General features: G+C 35.6%; 1 protein-coding gene across 1 annotated transcript in view; it reads right to left on the reverse strand.

Annotated features, from left to right (window-relative positions):
* RAPGEF5 (Rap guanine nucleotide exchange factor 5) overlaps positions 1-15,039 on the reverse strand; it is a 116,762-nt gene that overhangs the window by 86,759 nt on the left and 14,964 nt on the right. The window contains exons 2-7 of the mRNA XM_029283114.1: positions 14,900-14,950; positions 14,343-14,449; positions 10,030-10,151; positions 7,798-7,957; positions 5,817-5,883; positions 383-431 (exon numbers count right to left, since the gene is read on the reverse strand). Coding sequence (XP_029138947.1) covers positions 383-431; positions 5,817-5,883; positions 7,798-7,957; positions 10,030-10,151; positions 14,343-14,449; positions 14,900-14,950 — 556 coding nt within the window. The remainder of the gene's footprint in view (positions 1-382; positions 432-5,816; positions 5,884-7,797; positions 7,958-10,029; positions 10,152-14,342; positions 14,450-14,899; positions 14,951-15,039) is intronic.

The following is a 15,039-nucleotide window of genomic DNA, read 5'->3' on the forward strand; positions in this document are numbered from 1 at the left end:
AGAGATCGTTCACCAATGTGACCAATGCCGTTTCCGTGCTGTATCCCGGCCTGAAGCCCGACTGGAGCGGGTCTAGATAGACTGTTTCCTCCAGGTGTCGGGGGAACTGCTGCGCAACCACACTCTCAACAACCTTCGCCACAAAGCGAAGGTTGGAGACCGGACGATAGTTAGCTAATGCGTCTGGGTCCAGGGAAGGACCCAGACGCATTAGCTAACTATGAATGAAAAATGAAAAATGAAAAATATCTGACATATTTCATACATTTCAGATATCAAATATCAGCAATATTTCCTGTCATATTCATACCATCAATTCTGTTTTTCTTTCCACGATTATAGTCAAAAATGTTGTATATAATCAAAAACCTGGTATATTCACCTGATTTTCTTGCTTTCATAGCAAGAACAGCTGCCAGTTCTCTCTGCACCTAGCACATCAAAAAAAATGTGTTATAAATATACTGATAGAATACCTAAATTTATTTTATTTTATCATTTATGTTGTTTCATGGTTAAATACCAATGGAACTCCCACATTGTTTATCTGCTGCCTATACAAGAAACAGTAGTAGAATTTGCTCTTTCCAGTATCCTGAATTTAAGAATAGAATGGAGTTCATCTTCAAGCCCAATTATATTTATTGAAATGTATGCTCCATTGGATGCAATAAGAGCTGAACTATAGTATTAACTAAATAGTATTAGCTTCATGAAACAAGTATTTTAACTTCAACAAAGTTGTGACCAAGCTATAAATCTAAAAAAATAGGGTAAAATATGGGGAAAATATACAATTTTCATCACATTTGGCACACAGAGTTCCCTCATTTCATCAAATGTCTTCCCAAAAGTCTTTTCATTTCATCAAATGTTTTCTCATCAACAACCTTGATTAAGCCAGGATAAATAGAAGAGAGTCTCCAACATAAATTTCACAAATAAACAACTCAAACTGGCCCAACTTGTGAAGAAATTTAAAAGCCTAAAGATACAGGATTGTAATGTTTTTATATATACCCTTTTAGCAGTTTCCTGACCTCTTAGTATCGTCCATTGCCTTATGTACAACGTTTACATATTATTTTTAACTAACTGAAATAAACTGTCTTTGACCAAAAGTGCAACCTTTGCAGTTATTTCCTGCTCTTGAACTAACTTGGCATTATTCAACACAGCTGTTCTCATTCAACAGTTCCTCGCCCTTCTATTGTTTGGAGAGAACATGCATTTCCTTTATTTACAGGTTTCAGTCTGACTCATCAAGAAATAAGTACTTAGAAAAAAGGACTTTTAAATGGCAAAAGAAAGAAGTGAAAAGATCAACTTGAAGAGCCACTTCACTCACACACTATTAGTTATTCATTAAACCTTTATTTTAGTTTATGCAGTTACAATTCAATTAATATTTTACATTTAGATTATTATTGGTTAACAGTGTTTAACTTAGCAAATGACTCAGTGCTTTTGGTAAGCTCAGTCTATTGATTCCATATATGAGAAGTCTAAACAAACAAATGCATTTTTTTTACTTTATTTATATATTACCTATTCCCTGAAGACTCTGGGCAGCTTCCAATCAAAAATACCACCAAGCAAAAGCCGTCCTCAAAAACAAATAATAAACTCACAATAATAAACTCACCCATAAAATAAACTAAATACAGTATCAAAAAATATAGTAAAAGAAAAGTGAACAAAAATACAAGTCCGGCCATTTGTATGTTCAAACACAGCATGTACTTTGGATAGAATAATCATGTCTTAACTGCCTTTCTAAACCCTGAAAGAGGAGCAACTTAAAAGAAGGGAAGGAGAAGAGTATGGGGCTAGCCCAGTGGTGGGATTCAGCCGGTTCGCACCACTTCGGCAGAACCGGTAGATAATTTTTTGTTGCCAAGGCCCAGAATGGACTTCCAGAAGTGGCATCCACACAGAAAACTGGTTGTTCACATATTTGAATCCCACCACTGGGCTAGCCATACCCTCTGCAACTTCAAGTAGCTGAGCTTCTCAGTTACAGCAACCAAGGAGTTGTAATGGGCCCATGAGAAGGGAGTTACTGCAATAGGTCAAGCACCTTAGCTGTCCCTTTAATTAATGATTATGGTCTCCTCCAAACTGCTCATCAGAATCTCAGGCCCAAAGCACCTTCTGAAAAACCAGTAATTCTTTAAGTATCTGGGATAGACTGATCTAACAGATCCTTCCTCACAGCAGAGGAAGTTGTACATTAAATTCCATAGCCATTTGTGTGTGAACTATCCATGATAAGGAGCCAAATTCAATGCCCCGTCACATATGTAAGCGGCATCAGACTCTTAGTTGTCTGGCCCACTCCAGACTCCCCACCAGGGAAGCTTGGTTAATGTGTCCCAATATCCCCAGTCTGGGAAACAAGAACATCGCCTCAGCAATTAGGTCAAACAGCCTTGAGAGAGTCATACGGATCACAACTACTACCCCTCTACTGTATTTGGGGACCTCAGTTTATGCTAAACCTAAAACCCCAGGAGCAGACTTCCTAGAGATACTGTCTTGTCCTCTAGGTTTTTGTAATATAAAGCAGAGGTAGCCTCCTATCCACAATTAAATGGTGGATGAGAGGTTTTTTTCAATAGCAACAGTAGGTAGGAGAAAAGCAGGCAAGTTAGGGGGCAGAATTAAGTATGTCATCAGCTTAGAGTTGTTACATTCTCATAAACAGTCCAAGTCCAATCCTTCCTGAATTCTGTTGACCCTTATCTAGCATCATTTTAGCACTGATCTTTACTTGACTGGATTCTTGTGTATAGCTTGAACAAATTTTCTGTGTCACTACTTAATGAATGATTCTGATCCTTTGCAGCTGACAAGGCCAGAATCCTAGTTCTTGTGAAGAAGACTAAGAACCTGAGGGAGAGGATTAGTAAAAGCTATCAAACCCTTCTTCTCCAAGGGTAGCCTGCTCCCAGTGTTCCATTATACTTCTTATTGTCAACTATAAACTCATTTCACAAAAGCCCATCCTTGGTTGCATCATCCCCTACAACCCAAAAATATCTGCCATCTAGTACCTGGACCAAATCAGTCAAAATATTTCCAGAATTTGAAGCCCCTCAATCAGCCCACTAACCCCACTTCCACCTACTCCCCCATGCTCTTCTCATTCAAGATTCAAAGTTTTAAATGACATTGGGAATCCTAATATCACCCAGATATAACTATATCTGGACCACTATGTTGTCCTCCAGATTTTGTTGAACTTTAGTTTCAATCTGCTTTTACAATCATAGCAAAATGTGAAGAATTATGGAACTTGAAACCCTACAGTACCTGAGGGACCAATTAACCGGTTTCTGATTTATAAATTAGTATGTTGTATGGAGAAGAGTTAAGAAAAATAAGTGCCGGGGCAGCATGATCACCTCCTTTTCTCTAACATTCCTTTTCACCCAAATCAACAATAACTGTTTTCACAATAACCTAGGCTGATGTGAAAGCAGTTCCCTAATTTTATTCAATGTACTGATTAGTGTAATGCAATGTTTTTCAGACTCAGCAACTTTAAGATGTTTACACTTCAATTCCCAGAATTCTCCAACCAGGATACTGACTGAAAAATTTTGGAAGCTGAATCCACATATCTTAAAGTTGCCGAGCTTATAAACTACTGCTCTATTGGAGCAATCTCTGGTCCATTCAGTTCTGCAGTATTTAATCTTTTTGCCTAATTCCGGCATAAATATCCACAACAGGAATAGGCAATGAGCTGTTCTCCAGATCTTTGAGCCTAGATGTCTCCAGATCTCTGATAAGTGCTCATTATATTGCCTACTTTGCTTCTATCTATTCCAAATATAATGGTTTCTTCTGCATAATTACTAAATAATTTATTCTTTAGTTTTAGAATGCAATGTCAGTTTATGCCCTTACCTTTCATGAAGAAAAGTTCATCCTCAATTGGTTCAATTTTATTTTAAAATATTTATATCCAGCTTTTCCTTCATATTAGGACTAAAATATAAATTTAAAAAAGGCAGCATTGAAGTTTTATTTTTTAAAAAATAAAAGAGTGGCAAGATAAGCATTAATGGGCAAAGTTGGCAGAACTATCTCTTTAATTAAAATTACAAAATAAAGTGTTTCTCTGATGCATTAAGGGAAAAAGTCTGCAATACTTCAGTTCTATTAACAAGGCATTACTGGCAGATCTAGCAATAAAAATAAACAATTCAGTCTACATCGGGGGGGGGCAAACTCAATTTCACTGAGGGCCGCATCAGCATTGCGATTGTCCTGGGGGGGCGAGTGGGTGTGGCCAGAGTGGGTGCAGCCTACTGGGTGGGCGTGGATGGAGTGAGTGTGGCCTACTGGGTGGGCGTGGCCAGTTCTACATCATTCGCGTCAAGGGTGCCTATGGGGGCCTGAAGGAGGAGTGGGACAGATCTGAGAGTCTCTGGCAGAAGGGGGTGGGACCGGGGCAAGTGCCAAGGCATGGTCCACTGGGGCAAGTGCCAAGATGGCCACCACAAAATTGTACATTGGCTCCCGGCTGGCCTGGGCCAGGGCCAAGGCAGCGGGGGCCGTTCCCTCACTGTTTCCAGGATGGCTTCGCGGGCCACATGAAACCACTTCGCGGGCCGCATCCAGCCCCCAGGCGTTGTGTTTGACACGTCTGGTCTACAGGCTAAGCAAAAAAAAGTGTATTTCAAAGCTATCTGAAATCAAAGATTTCAAGATAATTATAAGCACGTTTAAAAATAAACACTACAATTTCCATCAGCACCAGCATGACTGATCAGCTATCAGGGTAATCCAAAAGAGCAGGAAGACATAAGGGTGAAAGCAATTTTATTCATGAAAGTTAAGCACATTATCTTGTGGTAGGCAGAAGCACACGGTTTCTAATGCTGCCAACTGATGAATAGAAAAAAATGATATCTCTTTTAAACAATTTTTTTTAAAATGGCTCATTTTTGCAAGATACGTAGCTCAGGATATTTCTTTGCTCTTGCTATTGAGATTTTGCTTATAGATGCCCTTAACTGTTAAATGGAGTTTGCATGAAACAAGTGCTGAATTATTAATCTTGATTTAAACAAACAGTACAGCAGAAATCCTGGCCCATAGTGTCATTTTCAGATGTCTTGGTCTAATGCTTGGTATTAATGCTTATTTTCCCATGGATGATAAGAGTTTAATGTCTGGTCTTCCTGCACACTCTTCTGGAGAAAGCTGAACAAAGTGTCCTCAAATGAAGATATTTTATGAATTTAGGATCTTAAAGTCAGAATTGGCAAAGATGTTCCAGATGTAATAGGCTAATGCAGACCAGTCCAGACAACAAGTTGCATGTGCCCAGTTCCTCTTTAACTGGCTTGAATTCAGTGGGATCTCTGAGAAAAATCTTTCTCATCAATGCCTTAAATATTCTAAAGAAGCTACATGTATTTCACATTCTATTATTTAAAAATATTGCCCAACTTCAGTAATATCTCTTACTGTTCAAAGACATGTCTCTGAAAACGTTTCAAAACTTCTCCCATTAATAGCTTGCTGATAACTTTATTAGAAATAGATCAAAATCAAAATACTCCCATGTTTTTTAATACAGCACTCTTGCTTCGCATATTAGCTACACTTACCTTAATTTTGAATTTCTTTATTTTAATAACTAGCTCTGTTCTACAAGTAATATTAATTACTATTGCTCATGCCTTTTCCACTGCTAATCAGTAGTGGAGAATTTACAGTCCAGATACAAACACAAGAAACATAATGTTTATGTAATTAATTAAAATCATCCCACAAATTAATATTTAAGAAAGGCTTACTGCTGCTGTAAGACGAACAAGAATTTCTGCATTGGTTTCAGCTGTTTCTTCTATTCTTCTGTTATCCCTTTTGAAACAAAAAGCAAATAAAAGCTAATGGTACATCTAAGGTGTAAGACTGATTCGAATGCATAGGGAAACAGGGAATTAGACTATTATGACTAAGACATAATGCCTAGGTTTGCCGATGTAATATCTCTGCTGTGCAAACTGCACTGGCTCTCACTTTTCTTTCAGGTACAATTCAAGGTCATAGTTATCATCTTTAAAATCCTACACAGGATCAGGTTATCTGCAAGAACGCTTCTTCCTAAGGACATCTATCCATTCCATCAGATCAGATAGGTGGGCACATTCCTAATCTCTTTCCTTAAACATTAACATGTTATGGACTCTAGGAAGTGTGCCTTTTTCATAGCAGCCTCTGCTCCATGTAATACACTTTCTTTTGAAGTTTGGCAGGCCTTTACCCTCCTAGCCTTCCAGAAAGCTCTGAAGACCTGGCTTTTCCCATAGGTGCTGGTATGAGGTGTGGTTGATGAGATGATTTATGAGGAACTGTATATTGAAAGTTAACTTTAGTACCTTTAGTTTTTTTTAATGTTTATGGTTTTAATATATTTATATATTATATTATTTTGTTATTGGTGTTTAACTGCTGATTGGGAACTGCCCAGAGCTTGATATAAGATAGGTGCCTATATAAATCTTTCAACTAAATAATATAAATGATTAAAATGTTCCTAACATTACTATAACCGAATGCCTTTATTTTTTTTTATCAAATATGCTTATATTAAGAAAATATAATATTCTAGATTTGTTATTAAGTTTCCTGGAATGGCATAACTGAACAGCAACTTTAAGAATGGCACCCCAAGGAAATAAACTCTTCGGTTTAATAACAAGGAAGAAGAAATAAAGTTATGAACCTCAATTATTAGGTTCTTGTGACCAACAGATGGAATCAAGAAAGCCATTGATTTTGCCTCCAGTGGGTACATGATATAAAGTACAAGAAACCCAGCAGATCACTGAATCTGATGTTTTAATTTCAGTTTCTCCTATCAGTAAGTTTTTTAATGATTTTTTTCCCAATCTCATGTTCTCTTGTCCTCTCTCTTTTGCAATTACCCACTGATTATTTTAATGGTCCTGCTTTTTAATTTGTCACTATTTCAAAGTTGAATAATGTGATAAAGCTCACATATTGTCCTAACTCATAGATTCTTCAATCAAAATGATTAAATAACCACAATAATACAGATTTATATTATGGTGATGATAATTGAGGTCACAAATCAAATTAAGCCAAAACTAAATAGCCTTGATTATGACATTAGTGCTATCTGTATACCTAATGTCATCTTGGGTTTGATGTCTTTTGCCTATCACTTAATGCAGGGGTGTCAAACGTCGCGAGTTTGACATGTCTGACTTAATGCAAAACTAACTCCTAATTGAGACAGAGATAATAACCTTTTAGTTTAACTAAAATTGTTTAAAAATGAGGAAAAATACAACATGCATGCTTTTTAGATACTGTGATATACTTGATTAAAAAGACACATAAGTAGCAGTGGGCTTTATAAAATGTAGAAAGTAGAAAGTAAAACAATAGGTTTATTTCTATTCAAAAGCAGTATCATGTTCATATATAATGGTAAGTGTTTTAATACTTTGATTCCTATATAATGATAAATCATAAGAAAAAATACTCTTTTTAATATAATGATTTAGGTTTATTTTTATATACTCATTTTTACAATGGTAATTATATTGGTACTTATATGTAATATTTTACACTGATTTAGCTTTTTTTTAAAAATTAATTGCAATATTTTGAAATTTTATTAAAATGTTTGAAAAGTAAGGTAAATCATAATAAACAGACTCATAACATGCTGTAAAACCAAAGCATTTAATGTTTATGTGAAGCAAGTCAGTCAGTAACTAACGGAAATATACTTACAGGTTACACATATTAATTCTTGGAGAAGTAACAGGCACCATCTTCAATAGAAATTTCACACCATTTTTCCATCTTTTTTCTCCTTCGTATTCACAGAACAGGTATGTGCATTCATCAGATGAGAACTGGTAGAAAACATACCTATCTAGAAAATATATCTGCTTACCCACTGTTTAAAGAAAAGAATATATATATATATATTATATATTTTTAAAAGAAATGGCTCTTACCTAATTGTCACAAGCCAAATACATACATGCAACTTTAGTCTATAATTCATCAAATAAAAGCATTTGGCAATCTGTGTATAAACGTGAAAAACAGAGTAAGGGGAATATTTCTATGGCCAAACCTCCTCCCTAAGAATTCCAGTGCTATAGACTAGATAGAAGGTTAGAAAACAAAGATTCTGAAAATGGCATAGAACAAAGGGAAACAACACTTCCATACTACTGCAAGACAAATAACATGAGTGTGTTTACATCATGTTTCTCAACCTCAACAACCTCCAGCATGCTGCCTATAGAATTCTGGCTGTTGAAGTTCACACATTTTAAAATGGCTAAGGTTCAGAAACACTGGTCAATTTGAAGAAGATGGCAAAGACCAATACATATATGGCAACCAATTATTTCTTCACAAGTTCTTGTGTAGGTAGAAGATCAGTGCAGTTTTCCCCAAATAGCATCTAGATATATTAGATTACAACCCCCATAATTCTCAGCCAGCATTATGAGAACTGATCCATAGGGAAGAAACAGGATAGAAAAAAGTTACTGCACTAGCAGCACATGGTTAAAGTCTACAATCTGTGGACAGTAGAATTTCTAGTCCTTCATCAGTAGCTTCCCATCTCTATTCTCTAAGTTTTAGGACAGAATGTTATAGATCAGTAATAATTCTCTCTAATCAAACCACCATAAACCATTTTTCTACCAGGTGTCATAACTCATCAATCTCAGCCAACCATTTGACTATTTATCACAGAATCAATGAGTTATGCTTCCTTAACAAAACATTTCATTTTCTGAAAAACTCTTTCATGAGTGCTTGTTGGTCTAATGATAAACTACCTATAAAGGCTGGTTCTGTTCATTACTAGATGCTAGTTAGGAATAACATTATTAAAAAGCACCTGTTCAACAAACAAAGCAATGCTAACTACACAAACTATTCTCACCGCACACACTGAAATGAAATGGTTCCATTTTATATTTCAGAACTTCTTCACCGAGAGGAAAAAATAAACTGCATGCATATGTAGACATGCATATTCTGAGCACACAGCTGGAAAAATATGGTTGTAACAAGCTATTACTGAAAAGTGGCTGTACTTTAGCATGGTTTGAATGAAATAAGAAACTCATACAACAAATATGCTGATGGATGAATTTGCATTAATCATACTTCTATTCAAGCCCTACGTTGCAAAAACTTATCACTTAAGATATCTTAAGTGCTTTTCAAGAGTCATTCAGTAAAGATTCAAAGCCTTACAGAGTACAGTAAGCACAGTACTCCATAAAAAAATGAAACATTACATTAAGCAAGTCATACTGAGCTATCTGAAGAAAAGGTAAACATCATAGCAAGAATCAATGTAAAAAGATCTAGCAGAGAGATGAAGAAAAGGTTTGGTCATAAATAAAGAAGATGGATGGAGAGGCCAGACATATCAATGACTTATATGTGGATGGGTCCATGATAAATGTGGTAAAACATGAAAAAGGTGAACACAGATATATATCAAAGCAATATATTTATTAATGTATGTGTGGACATGCATGCCACCTTTTAATACAAGAAGATAGCCCTTTTGTACTATCAAAAAATATCTTTAAAAAAATGACTGAAGAATAAGAAGAAATAAATAGAAAAAGGAATGCATATTCAGTCAAAAAATTATTTTCAAATACCATAAGCATACAGTGAATCTGCTATCTAGATTTTAGAAATTTAATGGAACAATGTCCAGAAAAAAATGATAAAAATAACCAAGTGATGTATATTATGAAAACTGATATGTACTTTCACGGGCATAAATATCTAGCAAATATATCATTGTAATTATTCAGAATATGAAAGATCCAAATGCATGATAAAGGGAGATTATTTTCAAAATAATACTCTTTTTTCTAATTTCTTTTCTATATATTGTAAATCTAATGCTCCAATAAAGATGAAAACAAGAGAAATTGAATGTTTTACACAAGAGGTTGGACTTGCTACTGTAAAACTGACCTGTAAACACAATTCCCATATTTAGTAGTAGCTGCCAGACACCAGCTGCTGTAGATCTGCTCCTAATGAAAGTGCAGCATTTCAAAAGCCAATCTACCAGTTCAGATCCAATGCAGCTTTGCCTAACAAAATAAAGATCAAAGTTGTAATCCTGAGGCATTTACAAGAGAATATGTTCGGTGTTCATGTCAGGCTTACTTTTGAATAAACATATATTGTACTTTGATTCATACTATGATGAAATACATTTCCCTAAACTGAAATACAGCATATATTTAAGGTTAAATCCTGGTGACACAAATGATGAACATGCTACTATGCAAATAATCTTTTATATCTAACTTTGCACTCCAAAGACTGGTTACATTACAACAGGTGCCATGAAGTTTACATATTCAGAAGTAGCTATCAAAACAGCCATCTAAACCACTGTGTGCCTGCCATGAGTCACTTCCACTGGAATAGCTGGTGAATTAAAATCTGTCTAGAAAATACTGAGAGCCTTGATGTGCTGAATTTTCTAGGAACAAATCCCACTCTAAACTTTTTGCACAGGCCTAATAGTTACAGCACTCCAGCTGTACCTATTGTTCTCCTTACAAAGACCCAAAAAGAGATGGCTTTGAGATTAATTTAGTTCATATATGAACACCACAAATCCTTTAGCCTCAATTTTTGCTTTGTTTTTCATAATTTATATAACCATATAAGAGCCCTTCAGGGTATTCTAGTCCAGTACTTTCTCAGAGCTGGATAGTTGAAAGTGCCAAAAGAAAAATGTGTCTAATCTGGGGGGTTTCAAACTGTAGATCATGACTCAAAGCTTGAAGCAAAGTCTGACATAGCTTCAGCTCTGCCTTCAGACATCTCATGGACCATTCCCTCCTTTCTACATTGTCCAGAATGTCTATTAGCCCAAATTCACAAGGTTCATCAGATGTTGTGTGCTATGAACTTGGAATCACCAAACAAGATTCCATAAAAAAGTCAAGGCCCTTCTGGCTATTTCTCATTGCCTTTTGTGTCTGCAGTTATAGGGGGATGTGAAGAAAACAAAATTTCCACACGACCCAGGCAGCAAATACGTTTGGCAACAGAATTGAAAGTGCCTGCTCCAAACAGGAACACCTGCTGCAATAAATTAGAAGAGGGAAGGTACTTCCTACGTTAGCCCAGTGGTGTAAAATTTACTCTGAGTGATTGGTTTCCTTGATTTAGCACTCAAATAAAAGATGAAATGAGTCTACTTAGTGCAAATAAGCTTTTGCTGACTGTTCACCTATTTATTTGATCAACTAAACTGGTTTGTTCTCTTTTCTATGCATATACACTACACATACATACTAGACACTAACTCACAAATACTATGCTGTATTAAGGAAAGAAAAATCCGGATAAAAATCACTAAATAGTAGCAAGATATCAGGCTTCTGTATCTCTTTCTAGTGATTGCCCACACTTTTATTGCCAGATCTAATTTACTTCAGCTATTTAGCAACATGCAGTCTCAGTAATCAGGCAGATATGTTAAGAAGAAACCTGGTAGTGTTTACTGTTGTCACAGAAACCCTGGTTGGCGTCAATCCCAGTTTGTTTGTTTGTTTCCTGCTGCATTTTACTTTGAGCATTTAATAAGGCCCTTAGTTAGCTGTGAAACCACTCAGTTTTGGGGGGAGGCCAGCAGCATCTGAGTGATCCTTCTTCCTTTGAAACCACCCCTAGTTTCTTGGAAAAGAGTAATACCAAAAATATCCTTAAAAGAGCAACTAAAACAGCATTTGGGGATAATTATTTGAGCCACTGTAACAGTCAGAACTTGTTCTTATTCCGCCTGGACAGGACAACAGCTGGAAAGTTCTGACAAGAATCTGCTTTTGCCTGTGCAAGCTTCGTGGCTTTCACACTCACTTTTGAATTACTACCAAAATTAGTTCCTGCATCCCCCTATAGCTTGTCTGTCTAACCTAAGACTTAAAGAAGTTTTGGCAAGGCTCCAACTTTGGGTGCATAAGCAGCATATGAAATACAAAGCTGGAACATTGCCAGAATTTGTTCTCACGAGCCAGCAAAAAAATCAGAATTTTCTACAGTTGCTGGAATAAAGTGCTAACAGTGATCCAATAAAAATGTATAATCAAAATGAGACTGAACCTTTCAAAAATAAAATGCAGATTTCAAAATTATGCAAAAGTGATCAAGTTTATCATTCTCATTGAAAATATGTTTCTATTGAAGTATTGTTTCCAATAGATTATTTTATAACATTAAAAGGCTCTATTATTACTTTAACACACAGATTAACATTAAATTATTAAAAATATATATATTTTCTATTTTTGATTGAAATCTTTATTTTTATTGGGAAGGAGAAAAGAAAAAATGATACTTGTGTTCTACTTGCGTTTCCCATAGTAAATGATTTTCTACATTAAAAATGGCTTAAATATGTTTTAATCAATTAAAAATGGCGTACGTATTTTAATTAGTTTAATTAATTAAACCAAATAGAGATGGATAGGTTCTTTCTTAAACTAATATGACTTCATAACTAAGCTCTAAAAATTTATATGAAAACTAAATTAACAGAATTGGAAATGACCCTAGAGGTCTTCTAGTCCAACCCCTCCTTAAGCAGGAAGTTGCAGCCTAGTGATACAGAAAAGACTAATTCTTTGCTTCCAAAGATATTACATTATATGCTTTTAATGATGGAGTAGTGCACTTAAAAACACATTAAAGATCTGGAAATCCAGCATGATAGGGCTACTTTTCCCAAAAATATTTATTTCAGCCAGCTCCCTTTTTAAAGCAGTGACATATTTATATCAAATAACAGTCCCCAAAATCCAACTACAGCAATTTTAGCATACAGCACACTTCCCACAGCAGTTTTGGTGGGTCGATACAAAAAAATACCATATGAGCTAAGATTGGCCCCTCTGGACATTGAAACTATAGCTCATGTCCTCCTATATTGCATCTTCTATAACAGACATGTCAAACTCGCAATGTCACGTGATGTCGCACAGTGTATCGGGAGAGTTTTGCCATTGCCGGCAATGGGGTAGGCGCGGCTTCTGCATGACGCATCCGGCCTGCGGGCTGGCAGTTTGACACCTCTGTTCTATAAGGACTCACGGGCTCAATTTGTAACACCTTACCTAATAAAATATCTGGGAAATATCAATCCTTTTTATGTGCAACTACTATTATCAGATCACTATGAAGTAATTGCTCTGAATGTGGCCAAATTCTGTTATGTTCTATGTAAAATTAGGCAAATTTTAACTGCCCACTGTTAATCCACCACAAATTGCAATATATTATTTTGTCTTGTGTTTTTATTTTTTACTATTATTATTGTTTTTAATGCTGGTCAGTGAGCATAATAAAAATTGATTCATTGATTTTGAATTGTGCTAGAAAAAATTGCTGAAGACATCTTGGACTGCAAAAAATAGATAATGATGTAAAACCAGATTGCTTACTAGAACACAAATAATGAAGTTAAAGCTTAAATACAGATAATGTGCACTTATAAAGTAGAAAAAAGAATCTTTGGAAAAGATCCCAATTCTTGGTGGGGGGAAATCAAAGCAATCAAAGATCGTTTTCTTGTTTCACGACAAACAATTCATCTCGGTCACTGTCATAATTTATCAGCATAATAAGTTTATAACTTAGAAATAATATTCTGACTGTATTTGTGTATCATGCCAATCCATGGTTTGTGTAACTATGATTTAATAAACCAAAAATCAACTAGCACTTCAACTTAAGCACAGATTATGGTTACAAATCATAATGCCAGGGTTTGATGAACTTATTTGTAAGTGGCTGGATGTGCAATCTGTGCAGAACAATGCTATAAACTAGGTCAGAAAGTAATTAACACAATCACATAACTAAGAATCTTCAGAAACTGATGAGCACACAAAACACACAAACAATAAAATTACAAATAAAAACAGTTTATTCAGTGCCTTAGATCACAAAGTTATTTCCACGCAGGCTGCTGGTGACAATCACTGCATTTACATAGCACCACAAGATTGCTTTGGATTAAGAAGTTATCAGCTTAGAACAGGGATCTTCAAACTCAGCCCTTTTATGACTCATGGAGCTGAGGAATTCTGGGAGTTGAAGTTCATGAGTCATAAAGGGGCCGAGTTTGAAGACCCCTGGCTTAGAAAGAGATCAATGCCAAGCCAGAAATACATGGGCACCGATTCAGATCCAATGCAAGTGAATGACGGAGCAGGCAGAAGTTAAAATAAGAATTTTTTTAGTTAAAATAAGAAATGTACTGTTACCTGCAAAGGCCCATCAGAGACATTCTATCTTTTATCAGAGCGGAAGCTTGTAACCGAAAAACGTTTCTGAGTGCTCTTCCAGCACACAAGGCATCCTCTCCATAAATCTAAAGGAAGATAAATTGGACAGACAACAATTTTTGCAATTTAGACAGTTATATGTAGCTTTACAGCTATATAAAATTTGCAAGACGCAGCAAACTAGTACAACACAATTTCATTAACCTTTTAAAGTATGGTTTTAGTTATCAATAAAAATTATATATTAAAATTACATTCCACATGGCAATTATGGGCTCAAAAATAAAGAGCTGTTAATACTGCTGCATTTAAATATAAAATAGCTCAAAACAATGAAGGGATGTGACTAGAGCAGGGGTAGGCAACCTTGGCTCTTTTATGACTCGTGGACGTCAACTCCCAGAATTCCTGAGCCAGCATGGCTGGCTCAGGAATTCTGGGAGTTGACGTCCACGAGTCATAAAAGAGCCAAGATTGCCTACCCCTGGACTAGAGTTTCTATAATAATACAAATAGAAAAACAACAGTAACAATACCTTATTAGGAGGGTTTTCCACATATGGATTTGAAATTCTCCTAGATATAATCTGTAAATAAAAATAAAAAGTATAACAATAAGGAATAATTTAAGGCAACTCAGATAAATAAAAACATTTCTTACAAATCACTTGACACT

The sequence above is a fragment of the Protobothrops mucrosquamatus genome, unplaced genomic scaffold (assembly GCF_001527695.2).
Source record: "Protobothrops mucrosquamatus isolate PMUCROS unplaced genomic scaffold, P.Mucros_1.0 scaffold21, whole genome shotgun sequence".
In the NCBI taxonomy this organism is placed as follows: domain Eukaryota; kingdom Metazoa; phylum Chordata; class Lepidosauria; order Squamata; family Viperidae; genus Protobothrops; species Protobothrops mucrosquamatus.